Below are 19,023 nucleotides of genomic sequence, written 5' to 3'. Positions count from 1 at the left end.
CAGAGACCACCCATGCACAGGTGCTCAGCAGTGACAGAGACCTCGCGTGCACAGGTGCTTAGCAGTGACAGACCTCCCGAGCACAGGTGCTCAGCAGTGACAGAGACCACCCTTGCACAGGTGCTCAGCAGTGACAGAGACCGCCCTCGCACAGGTGATCGCTCAGCAGTGACAGAGACCACCCGTGCACAGGTGCTCAGCAGTGACAGAGACCACCGGTGCACAGGAGGTCAGCAGTGACAGAGACCTCCTGTGCACAAGTGATCAGCAGTGACAGAGACCACCCTTGCACAGGTGCTCAGCATTGACAGAGACCTCCCATGCACAGGTGCTCAGCAGTGACAGATACCACTTGTGCACAGGTGCTCAGCTGTGACAGAGACCACCCATGCACAGAGGCTCTGCAGTGAGATATTCTGTGCACAGGTGCTCAGCAGTGAGATATTCTGTGCACAGGCGCTCTTCCAACTCCTCAGGGAGCGCAGAAGCCGAATAGAACAAGATCGACTAGTGTGATCCCATCTTGTCCAAACAGGAAGAAGAACGCCATATTCACACTCCAATTGACAAAACAGAGACACTTACCATGAGACACTTAAACTGATTTCTCGTTCAGAGACAGAGACATACTGTAGACGTGTCAGACCCAGCAGTGGAAGAGGTGCACTGTAGACCGGTGCTCAGTGGTAAAACAGATACATTGCATCTATGTGCAGTGACAATGATGCACTGTAGGGAGAAGCTCAGTGGTGACAGACCCACATTGTACACACGTGCAGTGACAATGATACACTGTAGGCAGGAGCTCAGCAGTGACAGGTGCACTGTAGAGAGGATCATAGCGGTGACAGATTTATTGTAGACACAGGTCTGTCCCAGCAGTGACAGATATACACTGTACACAGATGAAGTGACAGTGATATATTGTATACTGGGGCACAGCGGTAAGCAAGACACACTAGAGACAGGCACAGAGATCCTCTTTGGGCAGTAGTTCAGCAGTAGCAGAAGTTCAGCATAGACACAAGTTCCAGCAGTGACGGGACTACCCGTGCATAGGTGCTCAGCAGTGACAGAGACCACCCGTGCATAGGTGCTCAGCAGTGACAGAAACCACCCGTGAACATGTGATCAGCAGTGACAGAGAGCCTCCTGTGCATAGGTGCTCAGCAGTGACAGAGACCACCCTTGCACAGGTGCTCAGCAGTGAGATATTCCATGCACAGGCACTCTTCCAACTCCTCAGGCAGCGCAGAAGCCGAACAGAGCAAGATCGACTAGTATGATCCCATCTTGTCCAAAGAGGAAGAAGAACGCTGTATTCACACTCCGATTGACAAAACAGAGACACTTAACATGAGACACTTAAACTGATTTCTCTTTCAGAGCAAGATGCCCTCCTTTTTAAGGTGGATGTAATGTCATTTTCTCAATCCACAGAACATGTTTCTAGAAGTCCAGCAACCACAAGCTCTTCCTGTCCTAAGGGCTAATGGATGAAGTAGTTTCAGTGTCCTTCACTTTGCGACAAGCACACCAGGATGTTCAATAGCTACCCAGGGTTTAAGCAGGTAGGCCAACCCACTTGTAAATAGATGTAATAAAGCTATGTCTGCCATGACTAGCATCATTAAGGAATCTATGCCCCAGCAGTGTCAATATGTTATATAAACTGAGGCTACAGTGGAAAACAGAATCTTTGTATCTGCTAACATATCTCCCCGATGAGCCTTTTGTGAGAAATTGGGTTGTTGGTTAACTGGTGTGAGCTCTGGTCAAGCAACAGCCACAATCCATTGTAGGGTGAACCACAATAATTCACTAAATGAAGCCTGCTTATTCCTAGCCAGCTTGGCAAAAAATGCACTCAGGTGTAATTTATGAGCAATGTGTAAAGCATTAATGCAGCACACAGTGATAAAGTAAAAACACAACATAAGAAAAATTCCAAACCGATTTAGAAACAAAATGCGTACATTTTAATAAGTTATTTGACATCAAAACAACAAAAATCCAGTCAATAGAACCAGAGCTAAGAATGTTGAATTTTTTTAGTAAAAACTAGTGCCTAAAAGATAAATACCCCAATCGCGGACATCTAGTCACGTAAAGATCAAAGCACCAACTGCGAACATCGAGTCATGCAAAGGTGAAAAATATGGCCAACCATGATGGAGCACGGTTCAGATACAAGATGTAGATTAGGCCCGGTCAGGGCTTACCTTTGGAGTTAGAAGAAATTCTGACAAAAAGTGTCTTGGAATATGAATTTCAGGAGGGCAGGGCTGCAGGGGGTGTCCATGGGGGAGCATCGTTGACGTTGAATGGCCTTGGGTTGAAGCCATGGTTAAGATTTCAACGTTCAGATTAGTCGCCGAAATGGAAATCGAAAATCTCAAGCAGGACGAGGCAGAGAGCTTTAGCTAAAGACAGTTTCATGAGATCGGATACCCCTTTGAGGAAGAATCGGGGGAAATGATTTGCTGCTGTGGAGAAGAATGTCACGGGAGAAGGAACAAAGTCAATCTCACTGGCGATGCACCTCAGGCAGATAGGCGAGCAGGTTGGTCCCAGGTTGTCTCCTGGTTCTCAGAGCAGTTTTTGGCCAAAATGTGTTCTAGCCCTTAGTTTTGGCATTTACCAATCTGGGCACCACAACCAGGACTCATGGGACATCACTTGTGGGTTCAGGACTCACTCAGGCTGGGTCCTGGTGTGGATTCAAGATGGTTGGAACCTTTCATGTGCCAGTGGCTGTACACAGGAGGGCAGCAAACTAGTCTTTGGATTCACTCTGGTAGTCCTGGGCGCAGGTGAAGATGTAGGACTCAACAGCAGGGCTAGTTTCTGCTGCTGTGTGCGAAAGGACTTCCTTGCTGTGTGGAGCCTGCCTTGAACCCTCAATCTGGCATGGGGCACAGCATGTCACACCAGCAGGCAGTCCTCTGAGAGTCTTTCCACAAGTCCAGTAGTGGACTGAACAGTAGGTCTGAATATCCTATGTTCATACCCATGGTGCCCTTCTTCTGGAAGGTAGATGAAGTTTCTGAAAAGGTTCTTTGAAGTGAATGGAATTTTCTGACTCTCCTCCCCTGGCTCTAAGCTGGTTGCAGTGACTATGCAGGGTTGTTGGGCCCTCTGTGTGAAAGCAGAGCACAGGCTATTCAGTTGCAAATGGGGCTATGCTCAGCTTCGCCCCCATTCCGCCAGTAGAAGGCCCACTGAGGCGCACCTAATCCCTCTATTGTACGACTGTCTGTGAAGAATTCACAAAGTCTGTCAGTTATACCCAGTCATGCTACCAAAGATAGGCTGCAGGCACAAAGGGCTAAGGGCAGAAAAATGCCAACTTTCTAAAAGTGTCATTTTCAAAATTGTAATGAGAAATCCAACTTTACTATTAAAGATGGGTTATCATTACAGTTTCACAGATACCAAATTTGATGTATCTACCTGCTCGCAATTGGAAATTACAGCTTGTTGAATGTAATAAGGAATCCATAATGTTATCCTATGAGAGGGGTAGGCCTTAGAGTAGTGAAAAACAAATTTGAGAGTTTTTTAACACCTTGACATGTCAAACTTAAAAGTACATGTCCAACCTTTTGATTACATCGCACCCTTTCCTATGGGCTACCTTGGGCCTACCTTAGGGGTGTCTTATATGTAATGAAAGGGGAGTTTAATGCTTGGCAAGGGGCTTGAATACCAAGTCGACTTGCAGGTTTACAACTGCATTTAGCCTGGATATGTTTTAAGGTGCTACTAAAATGAGTGGCACAAAAAGTGCAGATCCACTGGTAGAGTTTAATTCATAGGCCCTAGATTTAAGGTATACCACTTTAAAGGGGCTTATAACTTCATTAAATATGCCAATTAGGTATATGCCATTTAAACCATGCTTAGGGGAGTGAGCACATGAATTTAGCACTAGTTAGCAGTGGCAAAGGGCACTAAAGCCAACAAAACATATTTTAGTAAAAAATTGGAGGTAAATAGGCAAAATGTTTCGGGGAAGTCCACCCTGAGGAGTACAGGTTTAACACACCCCAAACTTTTGTATGGCACCTGGCCTTTGAAGTAGTGCCAAACCTTCCTGTTCCAGTCGATCATAGGTATCCGACCCACCACATATACACATCACCTGGTCCCAGTAACCCCTTTCTGTTTGTAAGTGCACTGAAACAGCTATCTAGTGATATGAGTGCTATTTGAAACACTTTCAATAACTCAATACATTGAAGCCATCTAATGCTGATAACCTGAGTGCCAGCAAGTTTGAAAAAAAATAACATTATCTACCTAGAGCTCCTTGATGCATCATGCTCATCTCAAGATACTTTAAAACATTTTAATATGTGTTATTTCAGTACTGCTCTTGTTGTAACAACACAGTTATGATGAGACATTTACTCAAACTTGACATGAAGAAATGCAATTTACCGTTGGGCTACGTTAGAGAAGTCATTTTCCACATAGGTGAAAAACTGGCAAAGAGGATCCTGTTTGGACAACTCCTGACATTGTTGGTATGAGTCGGCCTTGACCACCCTCCGGTCCTTTCCTGGAAAGTCCAAACGTTTAAAAAGGTGGTCACTGCATCCTGCAAGAGAAGAGATGACAGCTGAGGGAAGAATCACACACACACATACAATCTAGAGAAGCATACAAATAGAGTTTGATGGATTCTTGTTTACTGAGCTGTATGCTTCTCATGGCTGCTTCACTCGGCATGTTGACAAAGAGGATGGGATATTGCTTTAAAATGTTTCCAGTTTCACCAGGATCCATATGCAAATTAGTAATAATAATAACAATCTTTATTCGGCAAAGCATACAGCCATAAAACATACAATACATTAAAATATCATATTCGATAAAAATCAAAATTCATCTAGTCAACTCTAAAATGACATCACAACATACTCTCCTCTTCTAGTAGCACAAACATTATACATGACTATGAAAGCCAACGGGTTAGCCTGCTTGTCTATGTCCACATCTTCCTACTCTTAAATAAACCTCTCAATCTTGGTCCTTTCTAGTTTTCCTAGATCTCACCATTGCTCTTAAAAAGTGTGTGACCACAAATAAATTATGTTAATTCTGCAGAAGTTGCATGTCCAAAAGTGCATTTCGAGCTTGTCTAAAACCCATGTCTTTTCATTATAGTTCAAGATAAAGTCACCGGGATACATAAAATATTTACATAAAAAACCGAAATGTAAAATGTCCTGTGGAGACCTATTCTCACAGCCACAGGCCCTCTGTCCTTGATTCGTGCTACGAAACTGAAAGGGAAGGCCACTAAATTATGAAACATATTAAATCTAAAACAGGTAATTAAAAAAGCGATCATAGGGGCTAGTTAAAATAGTGAGGTAGTGTTCTATTCCAAGGACTGATTTAACTAGGACATAACTCTCGGCTTGATCATTTCCTTACCTTCTCGCTCTGCGCTAACCTTCTTGGAGAATAGATAATTTATTAATTTTTTGTCCTCTTTCTTCACTGTTCTATAGTTCATAAAAATGTCTAATCTTCCTAGGCTACATAATGTTTCTTTTATATATCTTAGCCAGGGCATTTTGAGGGCAAGATCCAATGAGTGGCAATCCAAAATTACTGCTTAGTTAAAGGAGGCCTCCTCATTGGACCAAATATTCACCCAACAAAGTAGAGGCGTAACCGCGACTAGATCAGACACATACCTCACCCCAAGTTCTTCATGGACTGAGTAGGCGGGGGTTCCCTGAGGGACTTTTAACAGCCGTCTCAGATATTTATTGTGGGTTGTCTGTAATTCCCCCACTACCTTGTACCCCCAGATCTCACTCCCATACACAGCCTTAGAAATACAAATTGATTGATATAATTTCAAAATCACCCCAGGCGACCATGTACCTAATCTGTGTGCAAAACTTGCTATAGCTCCCATTGCTTTCTTCATGTCGGTCACCTTCTTTTCTTTCAGAGTATTCCAGTTTAATTTGGCATCAAATAAAACCCCAAGATATTTAAAAGCTGGAACTTTGGATATACTAGAAGAGCCTGCCTTATAGGATGTTGTACTCTTTCCTCGACAGCCCACCACCATCACAAATGACTTGGCAAAACTGGGAGACAAATCCAGCCCACTCATAAAGGAGACATACACATCAATTAAAATTTGCAAAGCTCTTGGAGTGTGTGCAATAAGCACTCCGTCATCTGCATACAGCAGTACTAGCACTGGTCTGGTGACAATTCTTGGGGTGTCGGCCTGCAGGGATATCAAGGCAGATTCCAGCCCATTAATATACAGCGTGAATAAAAAAAGGGCTAGAATACAGCCTTGACCCACCCCTCTAGAGCATTTAAAACTATCAGTGAGATCCCTGTCTTGAATAAAGCGTACTTCAACTGAGGTATCGGGTATAAAGACATCTGGCCATTTATTATTGAGTGCTCCACTCCAAATTCATCTAGCAGGGACCATATTTTGCTGTGATTCACCCTATCAAACGCTGCTGTGAGATCCATAAAGCCTAAGTAAATGGATCCCGCCTTAGCGATTGTATATTTGGCTATCACTAGATAGAGATTCAGGCATTGTCCCACTGTGGAGTTACCTGGTCAGAAGCCATATTAAACCTCTGAGATGATTTGATTTTTGTCAGCCCACTCCACAAGCCTATTTAGTATGATCTGAACCATGACCTTAATGGTTGAGTATCAGCGAAATGGCTCGGTAACAATTGGGGTTATCCCTATCCCCCTTCTTATAGATAGGGACGATAGTGGCAGTAGACCAAGACTGGGGCATGTCAGTTGACACTCCCGCATTCTAGACCCTGGCTAAAACTGGAGCCCACACCTCAATATTACTTCTAAACAGGTCAGGAGGGATCCCGTCTGGGCCTGCAGCCTTGTTATTGGTCAGTCCCTCTATACCTGTTATTACCTCGTCTAATTGAAAGTTAATATGAGAATCACATGGGAGGAGCTCCCAGGCATTATTACAGTAATCACCCTCCCCATAATTGTAAACTGCCAGGAAATGATTCTTCCATTGATCTTGTGTAATGTGGTGACATATAGTGGGTTTATCAGATTCGGAGAAACAGGGTCTATTAATGACTCTCCAAAATTAAGAACTATCTTTTAACCCCTTCCATGCCCATGACGGAACGGTTCCGTCATGAGCATCGGTTGCGCTGTGCTCATGACGGAACCGTTCCGTCATGGGCCCGCCCGCGCTCGAACCCTTCAGCACCGCGGGGGAATTCCCGCAGCGCTGAAGGGGTTAAAGCACTGGCCTCGACAAGTTCATCCCAAGCCTGTTTTTGTAGGGTAGACCTTCGTTCCTTTAGTGCTTTTTTGTAGTTTATACAACAACTAGCTACCCTAGATCTGTTATGGGGAGTCTTTTTCATAGCCACTTTAAGTACCCTCAGTGCTTGAGAACACTCCCTATCGGACCAAGTAGGGCTATACGAGTGGGTAGTGACTACTGGAACAGTTAAGAGTGATCTCGCTGACTTTGCTATGATATCAAAGGATCTGAGTACATCTTCCTCTGAGGGTGAGATATGCAAACACTTCAGAATCTCCTCTTGCCTCTCTTTAAAAAGGGATAAATAAAAAGCGTTGCTATCCACCTGTGACCACCGCAGGCACCTCCTCTGGTTGTCTGGCTTAAACTCCCTCCCATCCTACTGCTTTGAGCTAATTTCGGCCCCTCAGCCCGTATCCTAAAAGTCAGAGGGTTATGATCACTAAAGCGGCTATCTATGGTCCTGAAGAACGAAATGATATACTGTAAGAGAGCATGAGCTGGCCTAGATTCAGAACTGCATTACGTATAGGTTTATGGATCAATTATTTTTCTTGATGCCACAGTACAGTTGTAACACAGCTAAGCGCCTACAGCCCCAAGGCTGGCAGCGTATGGAAGTTTAATGTAAGAATATACACAGGCTTTAGCCTACAACCCTGGGGCTTGGCAGTACAATTAGAGCAATAATTATAGAAACCATATTAAATCCCAAGAGCCAACCCCCACGTAGATAAGTGGTAGATGGTAAGATATTGTTGTGTCTAAAGTCAATGGGTGATAGGGTCGGTGGCTCGGGGCTTTTAGGTAGGGTAAGCAGTCGAGGAGGGGCAGTTGTAGGGAATAGCCGAAGTAGCTTCAAATAGGTGGGACAAGTCAATTTGTTAAATTCAGTAGATAGAAGTCGTATGGAGGGAGCCCGATACACAGTATAATTATCTGAGCTCTGATCAACTGTTAGCAACAGCTTTTCCATACCCAGCATAAACCAGAGTCTATATAACCAAGCTGTGGACTGGGGATCCTGTCAGTGCCCCATAAAACAGGGATGACCTGATGTGCTGCGCCTAAAGCTAATGCCATGTGCTTCCCTTGAAGGGAATGGAGAGAAACGTATTGGGGATAGGGAGTACAAAGATTGAGTAGACTGGAAATCTAGGGATAGAGGTATTGAACACTTCATCAATGCCATCTAGCACCTGATCCCAGACACAAGTGTGTTTAGGGCAGTGCCATAAAAGATGAAGTAATGACAATGTCCCTCTACCACCTCTCCAGCATTCTATACAGCTTTCAGAATTTCATAAGCCAAGTTGTGCCGGGAGCAAATACCAGTAGGACATGATCTCGAATGCTGTCTCTGTTCTGGTCATGTTGCACTGTGACGGGCTCTATGGTAAATATCAGTCCACTCTGCATCAGAGAGAGGCCTACCCATCTCGTCCTCCCACCTCCTCTGCCCCACGAAATGAGAGTTAGTCTCCTCTCTATTAAGGATGGTGTACAGCTCAGTGATGAGTCGCCTGTTGTTTTTCTTAAATATCAGCCATTTCTAGAAAGGAGTCAAAGGCCTCTCTGCATGGGGCCGGAAGGAAGGCTGCAAGACCCAATGGCGGACCTGAAGGCATTGGATACGATCAGTTTCCTCTAGGCCATGGTCTGTTTTCATTTGGTCAAAGGGGATTATCCCTTGAGGGTCAAACAGGCAGCACACCTGCTTGCAGATGCTGTTAAGCTAGAGGTGGAACTGACCAGGTTGAAGCCCTGGAGTGAAGTCTGGGTTAGAGAGGATAGGTGTCATCGGGCAAGGGAAGATTGTTAATCCCACTTTAAGTGTCACCACATCCCATATGCGAAAGATAGAGCTCGCGACTGGAGAAGAGTATAGTCCCCAGGCCCTATGCATCCATGGAAGCCAGGGTTCCTTCTCCATATGGGAACCTGCCACTGCCTGATCCATGAAGCACCAGTGCTTCTCAGTGAGCGATCTGCTACTTTCCACTAAGAAACGTAACTGCGAGGCCTGTAAGGAAGGCACTGTGAGGCCACCTCCACGTGTTGGACGGTACATAAGTTCTTTGTGGAGGTCGAGGTTTCTTACCACCCCAAATAAACCTGTTTATATCTATCTGCATTAAATGGATCGCCTGCTTAGGCGGGGTCAGCGGTAAGGCCTGGAAGATGTAAAGAATGCATAGTTGTATGGTAATTTTAATGGCCTCAACACTGCCCAGCCAAGAGAGACCCACGCGTTCCGATTTGTGGATATCGGTCTTGATTTCTTTGGGCAGCGACTCATAATTGGTTGTAATAGTTTAGGGAACAGAATGAGCTAATTTGATACTGGGATAAGGAATAGAGTCTGAGGCCTAGTCAAATGGAAATTAGGCCGTAGTAAATGTTCAGTCGGGGGGGAAGGACAGTTAGATTCAGAATTTGTCATTTTTGCATGTTGACCTGGAAGCCAGAAAAGGATCCAAAAGTCTGAAGCTCTGTAATCAGGGCAGGGAGAGAGGCCAGGGGGTTGGAGAGGGTCCAGATCACGTCATCAGCATAAAGACTGATGGGATGATGATCTCCTCCAAAACAGAAACTGGTAATATCCCGATGTGCTTGTATGTGCTTGGTGAGGGGCTCCATATACAGGGGAAGGGGGTGAAGGGGGTGTAGGGGGCAGCCCTACCAAATTCCACAGTGGACAGAGAAAGGCAAGGATGAGGGCCTGTTAACACGCATCGCTGCCCTAGGACAGGTATAAATGCTTTAATCCATCCAAGGAAATGATCGCCAAAACCATAAATCTCCAGAGTCCTGAAGTGATAGGGCCAATGCACTCTTGAACGCTTTCTCTGCATCAATTAAGAGGAGAATGGCCTCCCTTTGAGTCCGACACCTTGACAAATAGGTGGTAAATGCGTCTAGTGTTGTACCCGGATTGACAGGTTGGTATGAAGCCAGCCTGGTCTAGGGAGATCAGTTCTTTCATATAGAGATTGAGTCTGTGTGCGAATATGCTAGTAAATAGCTTGGCATCAACGTTTAGAAGAGATATTGCTCTACAAGACCCACAGAGAGCTGGGTCTTTGCCCGGTTTTGGAATGACAGAAATGGAAGCCTCGAGCATGGAGTCTGTAAGGGAACCTGTGTAGATGAAGGAATTTAAAAAGACATGTGAGGATTGGAGCCAGCTCAAGACAAAAGGTTTTGTAAATTTTAGAAGGGAAGCCATCAGGCTCCGGAACTTTCATAAACTTAAGACGAGCTATGGAAGAGACTACCTCTTCAATGCATATAGGCTTATCAAGGGTGTTGGCTGCCTGGGACAGTAGTGGGGTGGGGGGACAGGTTTAAAGACAGTCCGAGGGATCTACAGGAGTCCCGCCTGAATCTGTATGAGAGTCTAATAGAACGTTTGCAAAGCATCCGCGATCTGTGGGTCTGACATACCTCTGTGGCCGGGGTGGGGCAGATCATCTGGATAGTCTATGAATAGACCTTGACCCATAGGAGATGTGCTAGTAGTCGCCCACAATGGTTGCTACCAAGATAGAACTTATGTTTGAGACAAACCAAGGCCAATTCTGCTCTATCTAAAGCTAAGCTTTTAAGGAGCAAGCACATTTGTTCCAGTACTCTCCATACCCATTGGGTTCCAGTGCATTTGTTTATTGTCTCTAGCTCAAAGACTTTCAAATGAAGGACCTGTTGTTTCTCTTTCCGGGTGCGATTTTCGGAAGTGGAGATAGCAATAAATTCCCCTAGGAATACTAATTTCAAGGCTTCCCAGAGTGTAGATGGGTAACCTGATCCGTATCATTGGTCTGAAGGTAGTCGATAATCGTGTTGCATATGGCTGTGACCGTCGTGGGAGACTAGAGTAAAGAGTCCCAGAGGCACCAGGTGTTTTTCTGGCTGACATCAATGTGTATAGTAAGAGTTAGGGGTGATTGGTCAGAGAGCAAACGGGGAGCTATGGATGTGTCTCTGAGAAGCGCCTGTAGGGATGGGGTCACAAGTAAATAATCAATATGAGCATATGTTTTGTGTGCTGCTCAATAATGAGTGTAATCCCACGTGTGAAGCTGTTTTGAGTACCACATATCGCTCAGGCCACAGTCTGCCAACCAACGGAGACGCCACAAAAAAAGGGTCCCCGACTGGTCGGAGCGCTGACCAGAATGGTCAAGGACATTATCCATGACCAGATTTAAGTCGCCTCCAACCAGAATAGCAGCATCTGGGGTTTGAAGGAAGGGAAAGAGGGTGCTGGTTATGAAGGCTTTCTGCTGGTCATTTGGAGCGAATATATTTGCCAGGGTCAAATAAAAGGTCCCCACTCTAAGCCGATATGCCAGAAAGCTTGGTCTTAGTCACTTTGGAGATTATGTCCCCCTTAAATCATGTGGAAAACAAAATAGCTGCCCTCTTTGTTTTGATGAGTTGGAAGACCACAGCTGGCATGGAAACCAGCAATACTGCATGAGGTGTACATCTTTCACCAACAACTGTGTTTCTTGAAGTAGTCATATATCTCTGCCCGAGCGTTCTAGAAGGGAAAGCATTGCTTTCCATTTAGTAGGGTTGTTAAGGATTCTGACATTGAGGCTCGTCACTTTAATTTCCAGGACTAGAAGTGCTAAGGGCAGGCAGCTTGCAGAAGCGAGGAAAAGGGCAGGCATAGTGGTAGCCCAGGGAGAAAAGCGGATATAGTACCCAAACCCAAGGTGTAGTCTTCGTTGTTTTCTGCTGCCAGAAGTGCTGGGACTTCATTAGGTTCGCTGCTACTCACCCTGTGCGGACGCTTTGCTGATTTTGGAGGGTAGCGCTGAGGAGGCTCAACACACGGGACTGCGAGGCCCAGGGTGCACACTGCTAACTCTCTTACAGCACACCTGGCTCCTCTTCCCGGCCACGCCTCCACTGTTCACTTCACGCCTCGCGGCCCCCGCTTCGCGGGAGCCGCTCGTAGGCTTCGTTGTTTTCTGCTGCCATAAGTGCTGGGACTTCATTAGGTTCGCTGCTACTCACCCTGTGCGGACGCTTTGCTGATTTTGGAGGGTAGCGCTGAGGAGGCTCAACACTCGGGACTGCGAGGCCCAGGGTGCACACTGCTAACTCTATTACAGCACACCTGGCTCCTCTTCCCGGCCACGCCTCCACTGTTCACTTCACGCCTCGCGGCCCCCGCTTCGCGGGAGCCGCTCGTAGGCTTCGTTGTTTTCTGCTGCCATAAGTGCTGGGACTTCATTAGGTTCGCTGCTACTCACCCTGTGCGGACGCTTTGCTGATTTTGGAGGGTAGCGCTGAGGAGGCTCAACACACGGGACTGCGAGGCCCAGGGTGCACACTGCTAACTCTCTTACAGCCCACCTGGCTCCTCTTCCCGGCCACGCCTCCTCTACGATCTCCCATCTATTAGTAGTGCACCAGCCTATACACGCCAGCGGTACGCGTGCGGGACGCAGCTCGGGCGAAGACCGGGCAAAGACCGGGCAAAGACCGGGCAAAGACCGGGCAAAGACCGGGCAAAGACCGGGCAAAGACCGGGCAAAGAGCGAGCCGTTTGTGGCCGTTCGTGGCCGGGTGTGGACGGGACGGGCCACCCCTCTGAGACTTATTGTTTCTAGGTATTAACGTTTGCCTTTCAGTCTGTTCATGTGTTCTATCAGTTAGGTTGTATATTGTGCTTTTGTAACTACACAGCTATTGAACTGCCTATTTATTTTGTTACGACTGCAGATCATTGGAATATTTGCAGTTTTAGGGTTTATAGCCACTGTGTATATTGTCCCCCTGCCCTCAGTTTTCCTTCCTTTGAAGATGACCTCTTTAAGATCTGGTAGAAAGATTATGCAGGGTAATACGGGGGGTTGTATTACAGGGACCCTTGACAATTTTATCACCAGAGCTGCTCGGGTCCTCGAACATGAAATCAATTTAACTGAAAAACGATTGTCATTAGAAATATCCGCCAAGAGATCGTCACTTGTCAATATTATGACAGCCTCCTCCCCTGAATGCAGGAATGTCCCTCTGGTTTCTGATATGTTGCCTACAAATGCGCCAGGGTTGTTGAATTTATCTATACACAGTCCACCGGTTGATTTCCCTGGTACTGTTACTATTTCTGAAGGCAGTGGCTCACCCTTAATCCCCAGTGTTATTCCCACTTTGCCTTCCACCGTGCAGCCTCGGTTAGCCACCCTGACATTGGCAAATAAGTTTAAGCCTATCAACGGGAAAAGAAAGCGTGCGGGAGCGCCCCCTAGGGGTCAACGTACCAAAGTTTCCTATAAGCCCCAATTTGCAAATGTTCGTTCTGACCTCCCTTCTCATCCACCCTGTTGTATAACCCCTGCCGCTGAGAGCTCCATGTCTTCTCTCTGCCCTGACACTTTGCCTAACACCAACCCCCAGCCTATCTGCTCTCCTGAATTTTTGGAACAATTGCTCAAGTCTTTTTTTCCTCCCCTTCATGAGAGAGTCAAGAAACTCTCCATCTCTATTGGGAAATTAGAGAGTATGGTGCTAACAAATAGGTCTCATTTGGAGAAAATCATCATGCCCCGTGCTGACCCCAAGACTTTAATGAATTCCGCCATTGCTGCTCAAACGGGGCCAGCCCTAAATGGCCACACTCCCATGGTTGAAGTCTCCTCCCCTCCACCCACCCAAAATTAACCAGCTGTGGTAGTATCCCATTTACCTACCACTGCTATTTCGTCTACCCAACTAGCTAGAAACCTTGTTGCTAGTAAAAGCAATGGAATCAATGTTATTAGACAGCCATCCTCCATGGGTGTAGACTCGTTTTTAAACCTTCCATGTATTAATCTTCCCAGAGAGTCCTTACCTTATACTGTCATTCTGGTAGGAGTTCCAAGGCTTCCTCAGGAAAAGTCTGAGTCACATACTGAGTTGAAAAACAAAGCGATTCATTGGTTAAATAATAATAGACCATTGCCATCAAGAACTAGCGCTGAAATCTTGACTGTACGTAGGGTGAGTTGGTTGGGTACCAGGGTCAAAAATGTGGAGGGTGATTGTGTAATTATTAACTTTCGAAATCCTATGGTGGTGAGCCATATTTGTTCCTTGCCTAATACTTTGAGTGCTTCTGGTATATCTACTGTGGATCTGTCCTATTTCTACCCTTGTGACCCCTGTGATATACCGGGTACATTGCCCACCGGGTGGGAAAGGGTTACTAGGGGTTTTCGACGCCCGCCAACATTGGTCTCTCATCTCCCCTTGTTCAATCATTTTGCACCCTTGAATTCTTTGGAGGGGGTTGATTGACTGCCAACTTCTTCAACCTTTATGGGCTACGCGCACACGACCTCTGCGGGCCCGGATTGTTCCCTCAGTGCGGGGTTGGGTAGTTGGGGTGGGCGTGGGGGGGTCCATCGGGGTTTGGGTGTCACTCATTCCACCTTTGCTTGTGTCTTTTCTAACGTGTCCCGTAGAAACATCGATCTCCTTTCTCCAGTTTTGGATTGCCGGGATATATCCCAGGCTAAAGACTTTGTTAACCCTAATTTCCCCCCCTTAGACTCGGCGACTGGTATTTCTATTCTGCTCCCAAACAGTCCTCCATTTTTACTAACTGCCTCCAGCTTACCTGATCCCGTGTGTAGGGGTGATGGTATTACCGAAATCCACCCCGTTGTTCCGGGTCCATCTTTAGTCCCCCAGCTGGCAGGCCTAACTAGCCACTCTAATCTCAAAATGGTTTCCTGGAACATCGCTGGTTTACGGAGTAAAATAGTAATGGAGGAATGGTCCGACTGGGTAACCACCCACGATATTCTCGTTTTTCAAGAAACGTGGGCTGTGGATCCCATATACCTCCCTGGATATGTTAACTTTTATAAAGCGGCTATTGGTGGGACAAGGGGCCGCCCTTCGGGCGGTGTCTGTATCTGGGTAAGACAAAGTTTAACCTATAGAATTGCTGAGCTATCAATTGGTAACCCTGATATTTTGATCATTCAGTTACAACATAAAAACAACCCGACACCCTGATTATTAATGTATACAACAGGGGCCTTCCCGGTGGGAAAGGCACTAATACCTTTCTCCAATTGGATGGTTTTCTGGAAACTGTCAACCCACGCATTAACGTGGTAATAGTGGGCGATTTAAATTGCTGCTTTGAGCCGATGCTCTTTGCTTGGGACTCACTTACAACGGAAGTGGATACAATTCTGAATATCCCTCCACTTGACCTTCCACCTATTAAGAAGTGGACCGAATCTGCCATCCAGTGGATGTCCCTGTGTATGGAGCGTGGATTCAGGGCAGCAAATGGTCGGACTCCCTCGGATAAGACTGGTAAGGTCACTTTTTCCGATGGACGACGTTGCAGCAGAATTGACTATGCCCTGATTAAAGTTGAGTTTTGGAACCTATTAAGTGATATGGCGATCCAGGATCGCCTAGAGAGTGATCACAATCCTCTTGCCCTGAATTTTTCACTGTGTTCAGCCCCCACAAACATACCTACAGAGATTATTACTGCCACTGCCCATTTAACCAACAATCTACGGAGAGTGCGTTGGGACAAGGTTGCCCTTGACAGCGCAGTTCTCTCCGTGATTAGCTCCAAAGTTTCTCGAGCGGTGGCTGACCTCCAATCTCTTTTGAGTTACGAGGAAGTCGCAGCAGAGTCCACCTCTATTCACGAGAAGTTATTTTTAGACCTCAAGTCCCTTTTTTCCAAGCCTTGTAAGGCCAGGAAATCTATTAGTCATAAGTCCAACTCTTGGTATAACAAGGCTTGTCGTGAGTCTTATAGCAAGCTGAAATCTGCCATTAAAACAAAAAATCAGGCAGAAATCCGTTTTGCTAGGAAGCATTACAGTTTGGCCAAAGTTCAGGCCAAAAAAGATTGGGACAATGCTCATTGGGATGATCTTTTGGCTGCCAGTAAAAAAAGGAACCTGACTCTGTTTTGGCAAATTGTGAAATGGGGCAAATTTCCGTGTTCACAGACCCCCTCTAATTATGTTCTCCCTGACATCTGGGTGTCTCATTTCGAACGCCAGTTCTCAGATCCGAACCTGAAAGAAGTGATCGCTTTTCCAACTTCCCAGGTAATGTTCCCTCTCTCAAACTTCAAATTTGACGGAAAAGAGGTTGAGTTGGCTCTTTCTAGGGTTCCTAGCGGAAAGGCCCCAGGTATAGACTGTGTCCCAGCGGACCTTTTCAAATTCGATCTTGGAAATTGGGTGCCATACATCGCACTCATGGCAACCGCTATAGCTAAGGGGGCCGCCATTCCTGAATCCTGGATGTGTGCCGAAATCCTGCCCATCTTTAAGAAGGGTGATTGCTCCTGTCCAGGGAACTACCGCCCGATTAGCTTAATTGACTCGGTCCAAAAAATCACAGCTAGGATGATCCTGGCAAGAATCCTGATATGGATAGAGCAGGAGAATACCATTTCGCCCCTGCAGGCCGGGTTCAGACCCTGCACCAGCACGATCAACCAGGCGTTCAAATTCCAACTGATCGTCTGGAAAACGGTTTACCTTTGCGGCGGTACTTTGTACGCCGCTTTTGTTGACCTTCGGTCAGCTTTCGACTTAGTCAATAGGACTAAACTTTGGGCGGTTTTAGCTGAGTTAGGGATGCCTGCTGACCTCCTTCATTTAGTTACCAGGTTGCATGAAAACAACTTCGCCCAAGTACGTTGGGGGACTCAAGGTCAGGTTACCGACAGGTTTAAAAACAGGGGTGTCAGGCAAGGATGCGTCCTGGCGCCGACACTGTTTCTGTTATTCATTAACAGTGTTGTTAAGTACTTTTTATCTACGCCTACGAACGCCCCCATGCTGGGTGGTATTAAAATTCCACTCCTCATGTTTGCCAACGACACCCTTCTTCTATCGCAGACTTTGTCCGGTTTACAGGTAGCCTTGAATGTTTTCACCAACTTCTGCTCTGATTTCGATCTGTCAGTCAATGTTTCGAAAACCAAATATATGGTTTTTAACAAAGGGAAATGCACAACTGGCAATGTGACCATGAATAAGGACACACTCGAACGTGCCCAAGTCATGACTTATTTAGGGGTTGTTTTCGAAAACAAGCTGAATTGGAAGCCACAAATAGATGTTTTATCTCTAAAATTTGCTCAACTATCGGGGTGTTTGGTAAAAGAACAAAAACAATCCCAGATGAAATCATTTGGTCCCGCCATCAAAATTTACAATGCCAGGATTAACTCAGCTATCCTTTATGGTGCTGAACTTTGGGGTTTTTCTGATCTTTCCCCTTTGGTCAAGGCCCAATATACATTTTTTAGGCTTCTTACGGGTCTCCCTTGTTCTACCCCAGTGAAACCGTTATTGCTTGACCTTGGCTGTCATTCTTTTGATGACATTGCCAGGTTTAAACCATTGGCCTTTTGGAGGAGACTATGGACGGTCCCGGAACTAGGGCCTTACGCAAAGGCTTTCCTGGACGTCCGTGCTATCTTGGGTGCTGGCAATATCCAGTGGTTTAAACAAGTCAGCTCACTATTGGATTCCATGGGTCTGAGTACTCTTTGGACTGATCCAGTTTCTAACACCTTCCCCCCCAAAAAAGTTTTCAAAAACCTTTATTGGTCAATGGTCAATCAAAAACAACTAACCCTAGCCCCAGTGGAGTCTCTGTCTGGTAGGTTCCTCGTGGAGAAAAATGTCCCTCTCTTAGAAGCCTACTGGGACACTATTACTAGACCCCTCGATAGGAAACTTTATCATCAAGTGAGGGTCGGCAGCCTACCCACTAACTCATTTACAAAAAAATGGAAGGGTGTTACCTCTGATTCTTGTCGTTGGTGTATTGAGTGTCCAGAAACTGTGGGTCACATATTTTTTGTTTGCCCGGCCTATGCAGCCCCTAGATCCAAATGGCTTAAACCCCTTTGTCGTACTTTGGGTACTAGACAAGGGCTTGAGGCACTAAATATCCTAAGATTTGACACCAGTGAATGTATTGTTGTGGCAGTGGCCACATTCTTAGGTTGGGCCTGGATTATTAGAAATATGAGGTATTAGTTTTTAGGTTTGTGGTCATCTTATTTTTTAGCTGATCTGTGTTTTAGATATTTTTCCTTTTCTTATTTTAATCTTGTATGAAATGTTCATTTTGTAATTGTCTTTTTATGATGAAAAGGATCGATAATAAAGACTAATGAAATGAAATGAAATGAGTTCAACCACCCATGAAAGATAAAGGAATGTTGACACAAAAAACAATAAAAAAAACAAATAACATCGTACTAAAAATAACCATTTGGAAATGTCCATTAACAATGGCATTCCGCATACCGAGGTAGGCCAGCAGTGAAGAAACCGAGGTTGGATTCCTAGGTAACAAAAGCCTCTCCTCCAAGCGAGGCCACCTTCAATGCATTAGAAATACCAAGTGAGATTCACAACAAACAGAGAAGAATCAATGGAGGATGACATCATGTAGGTCTGCCTCCTGTGCCAGAGGCAAGCTTATCCAAGACATCTCAATATTCCTGCACCAGCTCTTCAGGGCCAGGGCGTGGGAGCCACTTGGACCTCTTTATTGTCTGCCATGGTGATGGACGCATGGGAGAGCCACAGGGGAAGCCCGCAGTGGGAGGGGGGCAGGGATTGCTCTCATCTGGGAGTCCTAGGAGCCGTTGGGCTTCTTTCAGTGACTGCAGCTGCTGAAGCTCCCCTCCC

At 45.9% G+C, this 19,023-nt stretch overlaps 1 protein-coding gene across 3 annotated transcripts in view; it reads right to left on the bottom strand.

Moving 5' to 3' along the window:
* The window catches only part of LOC146856190 (coagulation factor XI-like), a 211,615-nt gene that overhangs the window by 12,531 nt on the left and 180,061 nt on the right, over positions 1 to 19,023 (bottom strand). For all 3 annotated transcript variants that reach the window (XM_085654241.1, XM_085654243.1, XM_085654242.1), the window contains one exon: positions 4,444 to 4,603. In XM_085654241.1, coding sequence (XP_085510367.1) covers positions 4,444 to 4,603 — 160 coding nt within the window. The remainder of the gene's footprint in view (positions 1 to 4,443; positions 4,604 to 19,023) is intronic.

The sequence above is a fragment of the Triturus cristatus genome, chromosome 4_1 (genome assembly GCF_964204655.1).
Source record: "Triturus cristatus chromosome 4_1, aTriCri1.1, whole genome shotgun sequence".
Taxonomy (NCBI): Eukaryota; Metazoa; Chordata; class Amphibia; order Caudata; family Salamandridae; genus Triturus; species Triturus cristatus.
Note: the sequence above shows the minus strand (reverse complement) of the source record. Positions and strands in the feature narration are given on the sequence as shown.